Source organism: Canis lupus, chromosome 10 (genome assembly GCF_048164855.1).
Source record: "Canis lupus baileyi chromosome 10, mCanLup2.hap1, whole genome shotgun sequence".
Taxonomy (NCBI): Eukaryota; Metazoa; Chordata; class Mammalia; order Carnivora; family Canidae; genus Canis; species Canis lupus.
In genome coordinates, this window is record NC_132847.1 from 68,479,242 (window position 1) to 68,500,852 (window position 21,611).

Here is a 21,611-nt window from a genome sequence, read left to right on the forward strand (position 1 = left end):
TCCTAAAATAGCTACTCTCTGACTCTTTATAGAAAAAAGGTTGGTGACCCTTGTCTCTTTGGGTACACATGACTAGAATATGGGGTAGTCCTGAAAAGAATAAGATGAATCTACTGCCTCCAAACCCATTTAAGGAAGGGGTCCAATTCTAAATAACGTATTCATATTTATTTACCCCACAAGCACAATATTACCTCCCTGGATCTACAATATCATTATGTTATCTTAAAAAGAAACAACCATTTACTGCTCCCCCACCCCCCATTTTTAGCATATTGCAAATGCTCAGATATTCCATGAAAAATAAATGTCATTTTTTGGCTTGACCAACCCCAAGTATGAGTTTCTCAGGCTGATGGTTTATAAAAGAAGCAGAAAGACTTCAGATGTAACTTTTCCACCACAGAATACTGTTATAATATTTATCATTTTGTAGGAAACTATCAGGCACAATGTTAAATTTTTTTACGGCCTTTACTATCTTTTCTTTGGACTTCATTTCTGTAAACAGGAATCAGTTAGGAGGAGGAGTTTTATAAGGTCAACACAGATCTCAAATTATGCTGCTGCCAGAAAACTTGCATCATAAACCACCTTAACAGTCAGTTTTCTACCAGGCAACAGAAGGAAGACTACTCTGTTTCCCTCTTCTTTTGATTTAAAAAAAAAATGTACCAACACTATTTTAGAAGTAAATGCATATAATCCTCTGCTAAAGATTAACAAAGAAATTAGAAATCTCATATTCATAAATGACAGGATTTTTAAAACTCTAATTAGGAGCAGTCTAAGGAGACAGTTGACTTTGCAAGGGAAACAGTGTCAGAAAAAATGGCTAAGAATCAACTATTTTGAAAACAAAGTCACTATTTTTATAACTTTTCTATAAACAGTGGTATCATTTTATTATCCTTTAGTTGTCCTTGATGTACACCTCGCAGTTTATCTTAGAAGGAACAAGAAGATATAACACTGCTCAAAGTTGAGAGTTTTACTGTGACTTTGTTGAAATTTTTCTTAAGCAGATTTGGTATCTGGTTATAACTGTCATGAAATTTGCTTGCTAAAAGTATGTGATCATATTATATGGAGAGAAATTCAGGGCGGGGCGGGGGGAGGTTCAATCACTCATTCAACTGTGCAGGGCAAATTCAAACAATTTCCTTGGTTTAGCTCCACAGGCTCAACCTTCTAACAGAGGTGGGCAGCCTTCTATTAAGGCACAAGTCCTTGTATTCAACACAGAACAGCTGCTCCCTGGGTACTGGTGAGAGAGGATAATCTCAAGCTCAGTGACATATACCACTTAACATATCTGAGTTGAGAGAAACAGTATTTAGGAAACACGGACTCCAGTCATTCCTCCAAATAATCTAACCCTGAATCAAGCCCAATTAGCAGAGTACAGGTATTTTTAAAGCATCTTTCCTTGTCTACCGTACACTGAATTGTGCTTTCCTATAATGCAATAAGTCACACTGAGGGGCAATAAAAGAAACAGCCACATAAAATTCTCGTAAAATGCTGCTCATACATTGTACTCTCTATGAAACACCCCTGGAATAAAAAATTCCTATCTAACCACACTGTGGGGAAAAAAAAAAATTGTACTTCCCCTGGAAAGCACTGCTTTGTTGTAACATTAAAGACAATATAGGGCATCTGAGTGGCTCAGTCAGTTAAAGCATCCACCTTTGGCTCAGGTCATGATGCTAGGGTCCTGGGATTGAGACCCACATCCAGCTCCCTGCTCAGCAGGGAGTCGGCTTGAGAGTCTCTCCCTCTGACCCTCCCCCCATGCTCTCACACACATGCTCTCTCTCAAATAAATAAGTCTTAAAAAAAAATAAGTACAATGTAATGATGCCTAGACGGGTCAAAAACTAAACCCAAATTTGTGAGCCACTGATAAAAAACAATAAGTAAGTAATAAGAATTGGATTATTCTTAAACTTACTTCTACATCTTTTTTTTTTTTTTTAACGTCCCTAACTTTGTTTTCGTTCTTCTTCAGCTCACATATCTAACCTATTTTCTTTTTTTTTTTTTCCTATTTTATTTTCTATACCCATGCAGGTCACTTAAAGTTTTTCCTAGAAAAAAAAAAAGATGGGATATAAATAAATACTCTTTTGTTTTAAAATTCTATATTTCATATTAATGTAAAAATCACAAAGGAAAAGATCGATAGTATTGACTGCATAATATCTAAAACTTTTATATGTCAAAAATACCCTAAACAAAATTAAAAGAAACTATTAATGAAGACAAAATATTTGACATAAATAGTGAAACTCTTACTGTATGAATAAGTTGCATTTATCAATAAGAATACAAAATTGGATAGATGAAATAATGATGATAAATATATTGGTCAAGAAATTTCGATGTTGAAATAAATGTGTTTGAAGGAACCTAAAATTGCTTTCCTAATATAGACTCCTAGAACTATAATAGAACTTTCCTGTTCAACCCCCTAACACTGCAGAGGCTAATTAACCTTGCTCAAGTGTGTTAAAGGTTGCTATTTACCTGTCTTCCCATTTCCACAAAGGAAAACACAATTGTGGCCTCTCTCTACTGCCTACTCACTAATCCTCAAGGAAGGAACAGTAAATATATAATCTGACTGGAAGGAGACTACCATTTCTTGGGTTACATTTCCTAGTGGGTAGAGTTCACATAGTGTAGATCACTGCCCCCAAAAAAGATGCAGATTCTTGCTTTCTGGGAGCTGCACATTGGACAAGATTAGGAGAGAATGAAATGAAGTGAGGGGAATCATACCAAGGAGAAGAAATTTTGAAATCCTATTTGTCCAGTGAGAAAAATATAAGGAAAAGGAAATATATCCAAATGTAACTACTCTAAAAAGCCTAGAAAAAATAGGGATATTTACTAGTTCAGGGAAAGTGACTCAAAACCATCAAAGAGAAGAACAAATGGCCTGTTTTTGAGGACAGACTAAAATGACAATTACATGTCATAAATATATTCATTTTTTGCTTCCTCTCAGTGTATTCAATTTAATTTTTGTAGATATATAAGTTTTGGAGGGTTTTTTGTTCTTTGTTTTATTTTGTTTTTGTAATTTTGAAATTTAGTACCTTCTAACATATGAACCAAAATACATTCAGAACCAAGTGGAGCACCATGTTGGTTCACTCTGTGAGATTATATTCTCTCTTCCTTCCCATTCTGCCCGCCTCTTTTGTCTTCGTGGTTTTTTGTTGTTGTTGCTATTGTTTCTCTATATAAGTTTTCCTTGTTTATATAAATTTGGAATTTAGCACTTTCCAACATACAGACCAAAATACAAGAGGTGAACCAAGAGGATCACCATCTTAGTTTACTCTGTGAGACTATATTCTCTATCCCCCACCACTTGCTCCCCCACTTTTTAAAATTTTTTACTGTTTTTAAAATTTGTTTTTCACTTTTGTGGTCTTTTTCTTTTTCTTTTATTTTCTGGTCCCTGACCTCTTCGGAATTGTCTAGGGTATATTTTACTTAGGTCGTGGTTGATATTTTTGACTCTGCTCACACATAAGCCATTCTGCACTGGGCAAAATGGCTAGAGGGCAGAATTTACCACACACACACACACACACACACAAAAAGAACCAGAAGTAATGCTCTGCGACAGATCTAATGGATACAGGTTTAAGTAAGATGTCAAAGATACAAGTCAGGGGTACGATTATAAAATTACTGGTGGCTCTTGAAAAAAAGCATAAAAGACTCTAGAGATTCTTTTACTGCAGAATTGAGATCTAATCAGGCCAAAATTAAAAATATTTTAACCGAGATGCAGTCTAAACTGGATGCGCTAACTGCAAGGGTTAATGAAGCAGAAGAGAGTGAGTGACATAGAAGACAAGTTGATGGAAAGGAAGGTAGCTGAGAAAAAAGAGAAAAACAAGAGCCCACGAGGAGAGACTCTGGGAATTAAGTGATAGTTTGAGAAAGAATAATATTTGTCTTATTGGGATTCCAGAGGGTATGGAGAGAGAATGGACCAGAAAATATATTTGAACAAATCATAGCTGAGAACTTCCCTACTCTGGGGAAGGAAACAGGCATTCATATCCATGAGATAGAGACAACAGCCCCCCAAAATCAACAAAAAACAATCAACACCCTGACATATAATAGTGAAGCTTGCAGGCAGCCCCAGTGGCTCAGTGGTTTAGCGCCGCCTTTAGCCCAGGGTGTGATCCTGGAGACCTGGGGTCAAGTCCCATGTCAGCTCCCTGCATGGAGCCTGCTTCTCCCTCTGCTTGTGTCTCTGCCTCTCTCTCTCTCTCTCTCTCTCTCTCTGTCTCTGTCTCTCATGAGTAAATAAATAAAATATTTAAAAATAATAATAATAATAGTGAAGCTTGCAAATTTCAGAGATAAAGAGAAAATCCTAAAAGCAGCTCAAGACAAGAGATTCCTAACTTATATGGGGAGAAATATCAGATTAACAGCAGACCTATCCACAGAGACCTGGCAGGCCAGAAATGAATGGTATGATATATTCAGAGTACTAAACAAGAAAAGCATGCAGCCAAGAAAAGTTCATCCAGCAAGGCTGTCATTCAGCATAGAAGGAGAGATAAAGAGCTTCCAGGATAGATAAAAACTGAAAGAATATGTGACCACCAAACCAGTTCTGCAAGACACATTAAGGGGGACACTGTAAGTGAAGAGGGAGCCCAAAGAAACAATCTGCAGAAATGGAGACTGTATAGGTAATACTATGTATGACACTAAATTCCTATCTTTCAATAGTTACTCTGAATGTGAATGGGCTAAATGATCCAATCAAAAGACAAAGGGTATCAGACTGGGTAAAAAAGCAAGACCCACCTATATGCTGTCTATAATAGACTCATTTTAGACCTAAGGACCCTTTCAGACTGAAAAGAAGGGGTTGGGGAACCATTTACCATGCAAATGGTCCTCAAAAGAAAGCTGGGGTAGCAATCCTCATATCCGACAAATTAGATTTTAAACCAAAGACTGTAATAAGAGATGAAGAGGGATACTATATCATAGTTAAAGGGTTTATCCAACAAGAATATCTAACAATTATGAATATTTATGAATATTTTAATTGAATAAGTATTCAATTATGAATATTTGTTTATGTGGGAGCAGCCAATTATATCAATCAATTAATAATCAAAGAAAAAATAATCAAAGAGATACATAGATTGTATACATTAATAGGAGACTTCAATATGGCACTCTCAGCAAAGGGCAGATCTTCTAAGCAGAAGATTCTCAAAGAAACAAGGGCCTTGAATGACACACTGGACCAAATAGATTTCACAGATATATACAGAATATTCTATCCTTATGCAACTGAATACACATTCTTCTCAAGTGCACACAGAACTTTTTCCAGAATAGACCACACACTGGGTCACAAATCAGGTCTCAACTGATACCAAAAGACGGGATTATCCCCCACATATTTTCAGACCACAATGCTTTGAAACAAAAACTCAATCTCAAGAAGAAATTTGGAAGGAACTCAAACACTTGGAGGTTAAAGAGCATCCTATTAAAAGATGAATGGGTCAACCAGGAAATTAGAGAAGAATTAAAAAGATTCACGGCAAATAACAAAATAAATAAATGAAAATGAAACCACACTGTTCAAAATCTTTGGGATACAGCAAAGGCAGCCCTAAGAGGGAACTACATCTCAATACAAGCCTCCCTCAAAAAATTGGAAAAATCTCAAATACACAAGCTAACCTTACATCTAAAGGAACTGGAGAAAGAACAGCAAATAAAGTCTAAGCCAAGCAGCAAAAGAGAAATAATAAAGATTAGAGCACAACTCAATGAAATAGAGACCAGAAGAACTGTGGAACAGATCAACGAAACCAGGAGCTGGTTCTTTGAAAAAATTAATAAGACAGATAAATCCCTATCCAGACTTATTAAAAAGAAAAATGACTCAAATTAATAAAATCATGAGAGAGGAGAGATTACAACCAATACCAAGGAAATACAAACAATTTCAAAAACAAATTATGAGGGACGCCTGGGTAACTCAGCAGTTGAGCATCTGGCTTCAGCTCAGGATGTGATCCCAGATCCAGGGATCAAGTTCTGCATCGGGCTCCTTGCGAGGAACCTGCTTCTGTGTCTCTGTCTCTGTCTCTGTGTCTCTCATGAATAAATAAAATCTTCAAAAATATAAAAAATAAAAAACAAAAACATATTATGAGCAACTATATGCCAACAAATTAGGCAATCTAGAAGAAATGGATGCATTCCTAGAAACCTACAAAATACCAAAACCAAACAGGAAGAAATAGAAAACCTGAACAGGCCAATAACCAGCAAGGAAATTGAAGCAGTCCTCAAGAACCTCCCAACAAACAAAAGTCCAGGGCCAAATGGCTTCCCAGGGGAATTCTACCAAACATTTAGAGAAGAAATAATACTTATTCTACTAAAGCTGTTTCAAAGGATAGAAATGGAAGGAATACATCCAAACTCTGAGGCCAGCCTTACCTTGATCCCAAAACCAAAGGCCCCACCAAAAAGGAGAATTACCGATATCCCTGATGAACATGGATGCAAAAATTCTCAACAAGATAACTAGCCAATAAGATCCAATACTACATTAAGAAGATTATTCACCATGACCAAATGGGATTTATCCCTGGGATGCAAGAGTGTTCAACATTCGTAAAACAATTGACATGATGGATCACGTCAATAAAAGAAAAGACAAGAACCATATGATCCTCTCAACAGATGCAGAGAAAGCATTGGACAAAATACAGCATCCAATCCTGATGAAAACTCTTCAAAGTGTAAGGATAGAGGGAACCTATCTCAGTACCATAAAAGCCAGCTATGAAAAGCCCACAGTGAATATCATTCTCACTGGGGAAAAACTGAGAGCTTTTCCCCTAAGATCAGAAGCATGACAGGGATGCCCACTCACCACTTTTGTTCAACATAGTACTAGAAGCCCTAGCCTCACTAATCAGATAACAAAAAGAAATAAAAGGCATTCAAATTGGCAAAGAAGAAGTCAAGCTCTCCCTCTTCACAGATGACATGATCCTGTATAGGGAAAACCCAAAACACTCTACCCCAAAATTGCCAGAACTCATACAGGAATTCAGCATTGTGGCAGGATCCAAAAATCAATGCACAGGAATCAGCTGTATTTCTATACACTAACAATGAGACTGAAGAAAGAGAAATCAAGGAATCAATCCCATTTACAATTGCACCCAAAACCATAAGATACTTAGGAATAAATCTAACCAAAGGGGTAAAGGATCTGAACTCTAAAAACTACAGGACACTTATGAAAGAAATCAAGGAAGACACAAAGAGATGGAAAAACATTCCATGCTCATGGATTGGAAGAATAAATATTGTGAAAATGTCTAGCTACCCAGATCAATTTACACATTCAGTGCAATCCCTATCAAAATACCATGGATTTCCTCACAGAGTTGGAACAAATAATCCTAAGATTTGTATGGAACCAGAAAAGACCCCAAATATCCAGAGGAATGTTGAAAAAGAAAAACAAAGCTGTGGCATCATAATTCCTGACTTCAAGCTGTATTATAAAGCTGTGATCATCAAGACAATATGGTACTGGCACAAAAACATTCGCATAGATCAATGGAACAGAATGGAGAACCCAGAAATGGATTCTCAACTCTATATGGTCAACTCTATATGGTCATCTTTGACAAAGCAGGAAAGAATATCCACTGGAAAAAAGTCTTCAATAATTGGTGTTGGGAAAATTAGCCACATGCAGAAGAATGAAACTAGACCATTCTCTTACACCAGACACAAAGATAAACTCAAAATGGTTGAAAGATTTAATATGAGACAAGAAGCCATCAATCAAAATGTTAGAGGAAAACATAGGCAACGACTTTTTTGAACTTGGCCACAGCAACTTCTTGCAAGACACATCTATGAAGGCAAAGGAAGCAAAATCAAAAATGAACTACTGGGACTTTATCAAGATAAAAAGCTTCTGCACAACAAAGGAAACAGTTGACAAGAGTAAAAGACAACCTACAGAATGGGAGAGGATATTTGCAAATGACATATCAGATAAAGGGCTAGTATCCAAGATCTATAAAGAACTTATCAAACCCAACCCCCAAGAAACAAACAATCCAGTCATGAAATGGGCAGAAGACGTGAACAGACATTTCTCCAAAGACACCATACACATGGCCAACATGCACATGAGAAAATGCTCCGCATCACTTGCCATCAGGGAAATACAAATCAAAACCACAATGAGATGCCACCTCACACCAGTGAGAATGGGGAAAATTAACAAGACAGGAAACAACAAATGTTGGAGAGGATGTGGAGAAAGGGGAACCCTCCTGCACTGTTGGTGGGAATGCAAGCTGGTGCAGCCACTCTGGAAAACAGTGTGGAGGTTCCTTAAGAGGTTAAAAATAGAGCTACCCTATGACCCAGCAATTACACTACTGGGTATTTACCCCAAAGATACAGATGTAGTGACACGACAGGACACTTATGCCCCAATTCATGACAGCAATGTCCACAATAGCCAAACTGTGGGAAGAAGCCATGATGTCCTTCGACAAATGAATGGATAAAGATGTGGTGTGTATATAATGGAATATTACTCAGCCACCAGAAAGGACAAACACCCACCATTTGCTTTGACATGGATGGAACTGGAGGGTATTATGCTGAGTGAAATAAGTCAATCAGAGAAGGACAATCATACGGTTTCACCCATATGTGAAATAGGGAAAGGAACTATAAGGGAAAGGAGGGGAACTGAGTGGGAAAAAATTAGAGAGGAAGACAAACCATGAAAGATTCCTAACTCTGGGAAACAAACAAAGGGTTGTGGAAGGGGAGGTGGATGGGGGGATAGAGTAACTGGGTAATGGGCATTAAGGAGGGTACATGGTGAGATGAGCACTGAGTATTACACTATATGTTGGCAAACTGAATTTCAGTAAAATATTTTTTAAATAATAAAGAATAAAAAGTAAAAAAATAAAAGCACATGAAAACAAAGAAATCAGAAGGGAGACAAAATGTAAGAGACTCTTAACTATAGGAAACTAAGGGTTACTGGAGGGAAGATGAGTGGTGGGATGGGGCAACTGGGTGATGGGCATTAAGGAGGGCACGTGATGTGATAAGCACTGGGTGTTATATGCAACTGATGAATCATTAAATTCCACCTCTGAAACTAATAATATACTATATGTTAATTAAATGAATTTTAATAAAAATAAATAAATATAAAAATACATATATATTTATATGTAATAAATATATATATAAAATAAAGCCCTTGCCTGACCGTCAATTGTCACCCCGTTTTGCCTTGCTTTATTCCCCACCTAACATGTGATTTATTTTCTTACTTGTTTAACTCTCTCCACCATGACCCCCCCAACAACTTCCAACTCCATGACAGCTGGGACTGTTTTATTGCTGCCACAATGTCAGCTATCAAACCCTGCTTGACACAGAGTAGGAAAGAAATAAACATGCATTTATGCATCCATGGCATTTGACGTTTTTGCTCAGGGTGCAAGGTTGACAAAAGCAAGGTGGGTCTGGACTGATTATGCACTGGATTCTGAGAACATAATTTTGCTTCTTTCTTTTGAATAACTAGTGAGAAGCAGCAGAAGTACATTAAGAATGAGGGCCGTGGAGCTGGGATCAAATCAGCCTGTGTTTAAATCACTAGGTGTGTGTGATCCTAGGCAAACTGTTTAATTTCTCTGTGCCTCATGATCTTTGTCTATAAAATGGTAATAATGACAATGCCTTCCTCAGAAGGTTTGGTAGGTTTGAGTTGATTCAAAGAGGACACACTGTTGTGTTTTTTGCTGTGTTTTTTGTTTTGTTTTAAGGATTTTATTTATTTATTCATGAGAGGCACAGAAAGAAAGGCAGAGACACAGTGAGGCAGAGGGAAGGGCAGGCTCCTCGCAGGGAGCCCGATGCGGGACTCGATCCCAAGACTCCAGGATCATGCCCTGAGCTGAAGGCAGACACTTAACCACTGAGCCACCCAGGCGTCCCTTTTGTTTTGTTTCTTGCTCACTCCAATTTTTTTTCTTTTTTTAAAGTTTATTTGAATTCCAGTTAGTTAACATACAGTGTAATATTAGTTTCAGCTGGGGGTACCCCGTCATATATATATGCCATATCTTATCTATTCCTCAAATCGATGGACACTTGGGCTACTTTCATAATTTGACTACTGTAAATAATGCTAAAAAACATCGGGGTCCATGTAATCCCTTTGAATTAGTGTTTCTGTATTCTTGGGGTAAATACCTAGTAGTGCAATTGCTGGATTGTAGGGTAGTTCCATTTTTAACTTTGTGAGGACCTCCAAGCTGTTTTCCAAACTGGCTGCACTAGTTTGTATTCCCACCAACAGTGCAAGAAGGTTCCCCTTTCTCTACATCCTCTCCAACACTTGTTTTTTGTGTTGTTGGTTTTAGCCATTCTGACAGTATGAGGTGGTATCTCATCGTGGTTCTGATTTGCATCTCCCTGATGATGAATGATGTTGAGCCTCCTTCCATGTGTCTGCTGGCCATCTGTATGTCTTCTTTGGAAAAATGTCTGTTTGTGTCTTCTGTCATTTTTTTTTCTTCTGTCATTTTTAATTGGATTGTTTGGGGTTTGGGTGTTGCGTTTTATAGGTTCTTTATGTATTTCGGATACTAACCCAAGGAGGGCACTTTGAAACAGTGCCTGGCACTTGATTAGTACTTGATAAACAGAGCTATTATTGTCATCATCATTATTATGTGCTGGGAACCATTCTAAACATTTTACTTGTATTATGTCATGTAAGATCAGTCACAAGGTACCTGAGGCCCGGGAGCAAGAAGAACATAGCTAATTCATTGGCTGTTTTTAAAAACGGAGGTGAAGTTCACACAACGTCAAATAAACCACTTTCGAGTGTACAATTTAGTGACATTTCGCTAGCTCACAGTGTTGGGCAACCATCACATAATTCTGCTTTTCTTTTCCCAGAACAATGGTGAATATAGGAGAGAAGCATCAGGAAGACAGGAGCAGGACCCGACCTATCCAACTGCCTTCCTTTAAAGGTGGCAGCCCTTCCACCCAGTTGCCCATAAATTTGTCTGTTAAATCCAATGGATTAAAGAACAACAACAACAAAATCCTGTGTCCCTTTCTCCTAGAGAGAGCTGTAGAGTTGGCACAGCTTGGCGTCTATCTGGCTTGCTCGCAGGACCTCAGGCCCTTTCTAGGAAGCCTGATCTTCATTAGGTCCCTGGGTCTCTATGTCAGGGTCATGTGCTCAAACGTGGTCCAGTCATAAGGCCTCTTTCTCTCACCACTGCCAGCACAGTGTGGCTCACATGACTGATCTCCAGGAACTTGGTTCTAGTTGTCCAAAATGACCACCCTTGGGGCTCAGCTATCTTAAAGCTGGGGCTAGAGCATTTTTCAATCGTCACTATCAGGAAGCCCTGAATAAAACACTCCATCCTTGGTCTATACCCTCCATGACCAGAACCCTTGTGGGGAAGGAGATAGGCAGTTAGATTCAGGCACCCTGAAGCCCAGAAAAAAGTTGGTAGTCGTTAGAATGAGAACACAAGTCTCTTGACTCCCAGATGAGCATTCTTTACGCTCCCCCACATTGTGCAATTCATGTACTTCACTTGTCCTGAAAGACAAAACAGAGAGACACATACACCCACCTGCTGGTGCGGTTGCCATCATTATTTGCATTGAGTGGTGCTCAGAAGATCCCAGGAGAGTGACATTCACTGTGTAATCAGTTGCCGGGTACAGGTCTAAACACACCACTGGAGCTTGTTCCCTCGTTGTGAAGTTAAATGATGCGGCATGATAAAAATTACTCAGATACCACCTTTGACCCAGAACTGTAAACTGTCATGAGATTAAAAGAAATGGTGCATTAAATTTTGTGTTGGTTAGCAGATCTAAAGCAAAATGGAGATCTCTTTGGGGGCACCTGGGTGGCTCAACGGTTGAGCATCTGCCTTCGGCTCAGGTTGTGATCCCAAACAAGGTCATAGGATCGAGTCCCACATCGGGCAACTTCAGGGAGCCTGCTTCTCCCTCTGCCTGTGTTTCTGTCTCACTCTGTATGTATCTCGTAAATAAATAAATAAAATCTTAACAATAAAAATTTTTGGGGATCCCTGGGTGGCGCAGCGGTTTGGCGCCTGCCTTTGGCCCGGGGCGCGATCCTGGAGACCCGGGATCGAATCCCATATCAGGCTCCTGGTGCATGGAGCCTGCTTCTCCCTCTGCCTGTGTCTCTGCCTCTCTCTCTCTGTGACTATCATAAGTAAATAAATAAAAATTAAAAAAATAAAAAATAAAATAAAAAAAATAAAAAAAATAAAAATAAAAATTTTTGGGCAACCCGGGTGGCTCAGCGGTTTAGCGCCACTTCAGCCCAGGGTGTGGTCCTGGGGACCCAAGATCGAGTCCCACATCGGGCTCACAGCATGGAATGGAACCTGCTTCTCCCTCTGCCTGTGTCTGTGCCTGCCTCTCTCTCTCTCTCTCTCTCTCTCTGCATCTCTCATGAATAAATAAATAAAATCTTTAAAAAATAATAAAAATGTTTTTAAAACCTCACAGGCTGCATTTCTACAAATTCAGTCTCATCCTAAACTCCACGTGATTTAGACTACAAACAAAAAATAACTTTCTGGTTACAAACTGGAAATCACCCTGTATGCATGATTTTATAGTAAAGTCATTTTATTTAATAATACATTGTTTTTTTTCTCTGTCATTAATTCATTTTATCAAATAGATATATATACAGAGTAGGGTACAAAATACAAGTTTTTTTCTCTGTCATTAATTCATTTTATCAAATAGATATATATACAGAGTAGGGTAAGGGAAGGAAGGGCGCTGCTGGTAGGAGAGTCACATATGTGAAGACCCAGTGCAAAAGAGAACACAAGAAGTTAATCAGAGAGTATGGGGCCGAGAGCTTATAGAAGAGGGTAGGCCTGGAGAAACAGATTTAGGACTTACCAGCTTGGAGACAGTGAAGGAAGTAAAGAGACTGGATAAGATGGCCCAGAGAAGGGTACAGAATGACGAAAGAATGCGCAACACACAACCTGAGGGTAATCAGATTTAAGGGACAGGCAGAGGAAGGGAGCCCTAGGAAGGAGAGACAGAAAGGGGTCAAAATAATAGGAGAAACAGAGACCATTTCAATGGGAATATTGGCCAATGGTAGCAAACACTATTCAGTGTGATATAGAACGTACTTCACATCCGTGTGGGGTTCTCTCCAATCTATGTTTAATTGTTTATTTAGCCAGATGTCTGCTGTTGGACATTTCAGTTGTTTCCAATTTCCCCTACCATAAATGAAGCTTCAGGGAACAGCGTAACCTTTCTGTATACACCTGCTTAGTTAATGACAGCCCATGTCCAAAAACTTACTGATAGAGGCTAAGATATAACTCTTCCACAAAAGTCTTGCCAGTTTAAGTGGCCAGCAGCCTGTGTAACAGTACTCTATGCCTGGGGCGCCTGGGTGGCTCAGGCAGTTACGCGTCTGACTCTTGATTTCGGCTCAGGTTACCATCTCAGGGTGGTGAGATCGAGTCCTGCGTTGGGCTCCATACTATGCATAGAGTCTGCCTAAGATTCTCTCTCTCTCTCCTCCTCTGCCCTTCCCCCCCAACCTCGCACATGAACTCTCTAAAAAAACAGTACTCTATGTTTATAGAAGAATCATGGTATCTCGTCATGTAATTTTTTCTTACTAGTGAAGTATAACATGTTCATATGTGTTTGGGCTATATATATATATTATACATTATGAATGTATATGTTAATGTTTTCCATGAATTTGTTAAGTGTTTTACATGTTACTTAAATGAATCTTTAACATATTTAAAAACTTTTAAAATTTTTTTTAAATCTTTTTTTAATCTTTTACTTAAATGAATATCATTTAACATATTTTAAAAATCTTTTTTTTAACAAATAAATCTTTGTTTAGCATATTTAAAACTTTTTTCCAACTTAACTCTTTAATCATTTTAGTGTAAATGCTAAGAATCATTTTCTTAACCAAGTAGCTAACCAACTGTCCCAGGGCCATTTATTTCCATACTCATTATTTATAATCATCTGTATCTTATATTAATATTAACTTTATTTGGGTACTGGAACATGTTTCTAGCTTCTGTGTTCCTTCTAAATATGAAAATTTGAATATTTTGCTCATCTGCTTAAAATCCTTCAGGGGCTCCACAGAAATATCAAAATAAGATGCAAACTCACAATTACAGGGCTTTTCATGATCTAGTCACTACTTAGGTTTTTGCCTCATCTCTTCCTCTTCTCCCATCCTTACTTTTTCCCTCAGAGAACCACATTTCCTAATATTCAATATGCTCCTCTCCTTGTCCACAGGGCCCTTCTTTACCATCACCCCACATCTTTTATCTGGTTGATTCCTATTCATTCTCTATGATATAGCACAGTCTTTGCTTCTTGCTAAAACAAAAACAAAAACAACAAAAAAACCTCCCTGGACATACACACAATCCCCCATTTATTTACCTTTCATTGAAGCACTCATACCACATTGTCATTTACTTGTGTGTTTATATTAGTGGGAATTGAAAGTTACACATCCTAATACACGATATTCTTTTGGTAAATGGCTAATGAATGAATGAACTTTAATTTAATGCTTAATCTACTTTGCCAAATGTTTGCTAGGTACTAAAAGTGACAAAAAATAATGAATTTCAGCTCCTGCTTGAATTTACTAGTAATTTTGCTTGAGATGTGTGACTTTTAAGAAGTTGTTAAATGAGGACAAGTAGCCATGCAATGAGTTTCTGAAAAATCTAGAAGCAAATGTAAAGTTGATGACAAAATAAGCTATAATTATAAAATGCACTAAAATAAAATATAATCCACATACGTGAAGTATCAGACAAGGAAACTAATAGCAAGTTACTCTCTAGAATACCTTCCTCCAACTTAGTCCCCTACTGACCATCCACCACACATCCATCTCTAGAGATGAAAGTCAAGCTGCCTAGAAGTTCATTCCATTAGTGTAAATACTTTGGATCCTCACTTGGAGAGCACTCAAATTTTTAAGTGACACAAGGCTTTGACAGATAACATGAGAGATCTTCTTACTTGATACATTTGTTCTGATCCAACTTTCCGGGGGTGCCTGTTCAGTTTCAAACAAGCTTCACTGAATACTGAAATATTGAAAATTCCATAATCTTCTAGGAGATCATCTTCTAAAAGATAAAACATACAGAAAGGTTGCATATCTTAGCAAAACATATCTTGGCTAAGTACAATTGAAACTCTGACGTCTTACAAGAGCCAACTGGGTGTTTAAGATGCAAGAGCATTTCATTTGGCTTCAAGTCTGGGCTTTACGACTTGTTAATTGCATGACCTTAAACAGGTCACTTAACCATTACGAACCTCAGTGTCCTTCTTTGTGAAATCAAGTAATCTGGTTTGCTTTTCCTACCTCACGAGTTATTAGAGAATCAGAAGAAATAATTCATATTTAAAAATTACCATAAACTAATAGAGCTTTGAGATTTTTAGAAAGTTCATCTTATCTCTTGTACTTGGAGACTCCATAGGTTAAATGTCCTGAAGGTAAACATGTCAATAGCTAGAAAGTCTGAAAATAAGGAAAAGGTGAATAAAAGTCAAAAACCATGGGTGAGAACTCTCAGAGTTGGTGTTTCCAACCTAGAAGATGAACAGAAATGAGATGGCCAGGCAAGATGTTTGCTTCACAGCAGATAGTATTTCAAGAGCTATTCAGATAAGGACGAAGGCAGTAAAATAATCAAGGAGTAGATTTATTTCAACCACTAGAGCTTTTTTAAAAAGTCATTTCATACCTCCTGCAGTCAAATTTATTCCTTCAATGTTCTATTTTCTTCATGCAGTCATAAAGAAAGAAGAGGTTTGTCACTAACAAGTAAAAAACTCATAGAGTGTCCAGGAATACCATGGCTAATTTTCAAGGAAAAGCAAGTTTCCCAACAAGCTGGTACATTTTCCACAAATGAGAAAAAGTTTAAATGTCTATCAGAGAGAAACTTCTTATAACTACCTAGAAAACTACATTTCTCCCATGGGAGTCTCTGCTATCCTAGAAGTATCCTACAACTAATTATTCTATTCAAAATCAAAACTACCCAGCATATTAAATCTCTCTCACACACGCAACATAAGGCAATTTGCCAGGAGAAAATATTCTTGGCTATAATTGGAAAAATGTAAAAATATGGTTATGAGAGAGAACTTGAAGACCTATCACACGTACTCCCCTTTATCTTCACAACTTTTAAAGATTTCATAAGGACACCAGAGACAAAAATTGCTAGGTGTTTGCATATGATTTTGAGGCACACAAAGTACATGTATGTAAGAAATATCACAAACAGCACGTCTGTTCACAAACAGACATAAAGAGAACACAGCTCCCATCTCAGTACGATTTTCTCACTCACAGCCGTGATAGTCTGAACTAAGGGGAAGATGGCAATGTGAGCAAAAGCATCTGGTTCCCACATCCCACCCCCAATCCTGATAGCAGTGACTGAGTATAGTAAAAATGGGTCAAAATTTGCATCTGGGCTGGAAGGGAGGGTTGTGCTTGACATACACAAGGCATGGACATGAAGATGTTTCTGCTCAGCACCAGGTGGAAAAGACCAGACAGCAGAAAGACTCTGAGAGGTACTAGGTACAACATGCCCTCAAGCAAAGGAGCACGGTCTCAAACCCTTCAAGGAAGGGAAGGACTGATGCCCACAGAGGTGGAGGCTAAAAGTGAGGGCGGGAACAGGACAAATAAGTTATGAATTTGCTGTCTGGAACAATTTAGCCTGGTAGTTCTCAATCCTATCTGCATATCAGCTGAGGAACAATACACATCCGTATTTTGTTTTAATTCACTAGGCAATGCTGATAGGCAAAAAGTATATATACCACTAATTACTACTACTACTACTACTACTACTACTACTACTACTACTACTACTACTAGTACTATAGTCCCTAGTCCCTCCTTAGCACACTGGAGATCAGTAACATGGAGGGACTTCTATGGGGAGGCTTAGAGACCTAGAGGTTCCACCTGACAGAGAGCCTGGGATAGCAGGAGGGACTTGGTTCTCTCCTGCCCCTGTAGACCATAGCATCATAATGAAGTCAGACAACAAAATGCTGTCCAAGAGCAACAGTTCCATTAATCAAGATAGTAAAGTGCTCAGGGGCGCCTGCATGGCTCAGTCGGTTAAGCATCAGACTCTTGGTTTCTGCTCAGGTCACAATCTCATGGATGGTGAGATCCAGCCCTGAGATGGGCGCTGTGCTCAGCAGGAGTCTGCTTGAAGATTCTCCCCCACTGCCCCTCCCCCCACTCTCTCTTGTTCTTTCTCTCTCTTTTAAATAAATGAATCATTTTTTTAAAAAGATAGCCAAGGGATCCCTGGGTGGCTCAGCGGTTTGACGCCTGCCTTTGGCCCAGGGCACGATCCTGGAGTCCCTGGATTGAGTCCCACATCGGGCCCCAGGCATGGAGCCTGCTTCTCCCTCTGCCTGTGTCTCTGCCCCCCCTCTCTCTATTATAAATAAATAAATAAATCTTAAAAAAATAAAAAGATAGCCAAGTACTCAGAAATAGGGGCCACCTGGGCTGCTCAGTCAGTTAAGTGTCTGACTCTTGATATTGGCTCAGGTCTTGATCTCAGGGTTGTGAGTTCATGCCCCATGTTGGGCTCCACACTGGGTGTGGAGCCTACTTTAAAAAAAAAAAGCATTCAGAAATAAAACTCACAGCAGTAAGCTTTCCTACCACTAGCTGCCCCTGGAAAGACAGGAAGAGAAAGGACAGAAGGATGCTGGATTATCCAATCAACAGTAAATCCTTCAAGATGAGATCTGAGATAAGCACACTAATATCATCCAACATCCAATACAAAGTAATATCAAAGAGAATGTCATCTATTTATTATGAGAGAAATATCAGACCTAGATAAAACTTCTAACTTCTAACAATAAGTAACCTAAAAGCAAAAAAAAAGAAAGAAAAAGAAAAAAGAAAAGAAAAGAAAGAAAGGAGGAAGGAAGGAAGAGCAAGCCTATGAAATGATTCTACCAAGAAGACTGCTTAAGAGGCAAAGAATGATTTTCTTTTGAAAGAAAAATATTGAGCAAAGTAATAGTAAAATTAGGCAACATCTGTTTTGTACTTTCAGTAAAAAATTTTAAAGATGGATTAAAACAGATAAAGGATGAGTTAATAAGAGAATGCAAGAGCAGAGAGGAAACTAGTTGAGAAGGGCAGAAATAAAAAGGGAACTAGATGAGGGGTGACTGGCTGGCTTAATTCGTAGAGCATGTGACTCTTGATCTTGGGGTCGTGAGTTCAAGCCCCACACTGGGCCTAGAGCTTACTTAAAAAAAAAAAAAAAAAGGAACTAGATGAGACAAGAAAACAAAAGGAAATGTAAGTGCAACAACAAAATATAACATGTATTAGAAATAGTGAAAGTCAGAAAGGTTGATGAACATATGAATAAATGCCTGTATGAACAAACCTGCTCCACTCTCACAGAAGGCAGAGGGAAAAGGCAGGTATATAAAAAGGGAGAGAGTGAAAACCAGTGCCGACAAACAAGGAATTCTACGTAGGAGTGTTTGATGAGCCAAAACACCAAATTAAATAAAAAAGCAATAATCAGAGATTGCATGAAAGAAACTATTTCTAATGTGTAAATGTGATGTGGGAAACAAAGGCAAAAGAAAGAATTAAATTTCCTTACTGCCACAATCATTATATGGTTTCACTCATATGGGGAAAATAAAAAATAGTGAAAGGGATTATAGGGGAAAGGAGAGAAAATGAGTGGGAAAAATCAGAGAGGGTGACACAGCATGAGAGACTTGTAACTCTGGGAAACGAACAGGGGGTAGTGGAAGGGGAGGTGGGTGGGGGGATAGGGTGACTGGGTGACAGGCACTGAGTGGGACACTTGATGGGATGAGCACTGGGTATTATACTATATGTTGGCAAATCAAACTCCAATAAGAAAATTTAAAAAATAAAATAAAATAAAATAAAATAAATACATAAATAAATTTCCTTACTGCCTAGAGCCACTGACAAATCCTTGAAACAGGCAGAGTGACCTTCCTCTGAGAGGCTAGCTGCCTGGATGCTGACACTTTGCTAAGGGCAAAAGACAATTTTAGCCTGACCCTTCCCCCTCCCCACATCCTATGAGTCTACTTTAACATATAAATTCTTTTGGAAACTTCTTCTATCTCGACCCCACCAAGACACATGTTAACAATCATGCTCCAAGCATATGGCCCACTGATAAACATCTGAAGGGTCTCATGACTTAGAGTTTACCAGATAATAATAAATAACCTTCTCCTAACAATAATTAGTCCCCTCAGGATCCTGGGAACCTTGTTTCCAAAATACCTTGGAGGCCTGTGCGATCCCTACCCCCTCCCAACTTGAAAGTATATAATTAATCACCTGTCACAATCCTAATGCAGCTCTTTGTGCCCACAGGTCCTGTTCTCATGCTTTAATAAAACCATCGACGGGGCAGCCCCGGTGGCTCAACGGTTTAGCCCCTGCCTTCAGCCCAGCGTGTGATTCTTGAGACCCTGGATCGAGTCCCACGTTGGGTTCCCTGCATGGAGTCTGCTTCTCCCTCTGCCTGTGTCTCTGTCTCTCATGAATAAATTTTTTAAAATCTTAAAAAAAAAAAAAAGAAAAAAACCACCGTCAGCTCTGAACCCCACCACCACTTCAAACTACATCAAATGGACCAAAATTTGAAGGTCCAAAAACTCTCAGAGTACTAGGAAAACTTAGTGAAAAACAATAACATTTATATCATGCCTGGCCAGTTGTCAGGAGGGAAGGGATTTATGTCTCATTCACTACTGAATTCCCAATGCCTAAAATAATGTCAAACACACAGTAGGTGGTCAATAAACACTTACTATGTGCATGAATAATTAGTCTTGAATTTCACACATAAAAAAAGCCTCTGATATCAAGACTTAAAAATTAGATTATCTACAATAGGATTTTTTTCTAAAAAAACATATCTTCAACTTTCTCTTTCAAAACTTTAAATTCCCCAAATCAATGTGAAATGCCTCAAGAATTCTACCAACAGAAGTTATGGACCAAGAATTTTATCTTCAGGATCCCTAGGTGGCTCAGTGGCTTAGTGCCTGCCTTTGGCCCAGGGTGTTGTCCTGGAGACCCGGGATCAAGTCCCACGTCGGGCTCCCTGCATGGAGCCTGCTTCTCCCTCTGCCTGTGTCTCTGCCTCTCTCTCTCTCTCTCTTCTCTCTCTGTGTGTTTCTCATGAATAAATAAATAAAATCTTTAAATTAAAAAAAAAAGAATTTTATCTTCAATCGACCTCTCATTTACTCGTGAAGACAGCAAAAAGACACTCTCACATAATCATGGGCTCAGAAAGTATCCCATTCCTTGGTAAGGAGCAGATAGAAATCATTGTGCAATGAAATAAAAACAGAAAAAAAAAAAAAACAGAGAAACTTTGGTATGAAATGGCTGGTAGTAAGCACTGAAACTGTTAAAACGCATACCTTTTTAAATAAGTGTTATAAGTATTGCTATAAATATAAAAATGAATTCTTTAAAGATGCAATACATGTTAAAAATAAGTTAAAGTAAGAAGCTGGCAATAAAATGCTGTATTAAACCAATAACATAAAAAAAATAAAAAAAAAAAAAAAAAAAAAAAAAAAAAAATAAACCAATAACATAAAGAAAGCAAGAGAGGAAGGAAAAAAAGGAAGTAGAGAATGGTAACTTCCTTGTCTTATTCAGGAAGACATAAACATTATTTCAGTCTTAACACCAGTAATCAGAGAAATATACATTCAAATAGGGTTTTGTTTGTTTTTTAACCTGTAACATAGAATAAAAACAAAATCTATACTGTCTGAATTACTGAAAAAGAAAAATCTGTGTAGCAAAAAGAAAACAATGGATATAGCAAAACAACATGAAAAAGAAAAAAAAATAAGATGACAGAAGAAAATCATATTACAAAGAACACTAAATGTAAATTGCTTATCTACTTAAAAACAAAACTTCTCTCAAAAGGGTTCACAACATGCTACCTCCAAAGCAATGTTATTCAGGTAGCTTTTAAGAAGAAAAAAAGTGTTTGGAGGAGGAGGGGGGAACAGGGGAAGGGGATTAGGTACACTAATCATGATGAGCACTGAGTAATATATGGAAGTGCTGAGTCACTATCTTGTACACCTGAAACTGATATAACACTGTACGTTAACTACACTGAAATTAATTTTTTTTAATTTAAAAAAGAACAAAAGTAGGCAAAGGCATATTATGCAAATAGATGTACCAAGAAATCAAGAAAACCAATATTGCTATCAAACTATAAGGCAAAAAACATTCAACAGAACAAAGTGAGCCATTTGTTACCAATGAAAGTGAGAAGCTACAATTA

The 21,611-nt window shown here is 38.1% G+C and overlaps 1 protein-coding gene across 1 annotated transcript in view; it reads right to left on the reverse strand.

The window, feature by feature from the left end:
• SUSD1 (sushi domain containing 1) overlaps positions 1 to 21,611 on the reverse strand; it is a 130,069-nt gene that overhangs the window by 47,851 nt on the left and 60,607 nt on the right. Inside the window, exons 9-10 of the mRNA XM_072840349.1 lie at positions 15,226 to 15,335; positions 11,757 to 11,949 (exon numbers count right to left, since the gene is read on the reverse strand). Coding sequence (XP_072696450.1) covers positions 11,757 to 11,949; positions 15,226 to 15,335 — 303 coding nt within the window. The remainder of the gene's footprint in view (positions 1 to 11,756; positions 11,950 to 15,225; positions 15,336 to 21,611) is intronic.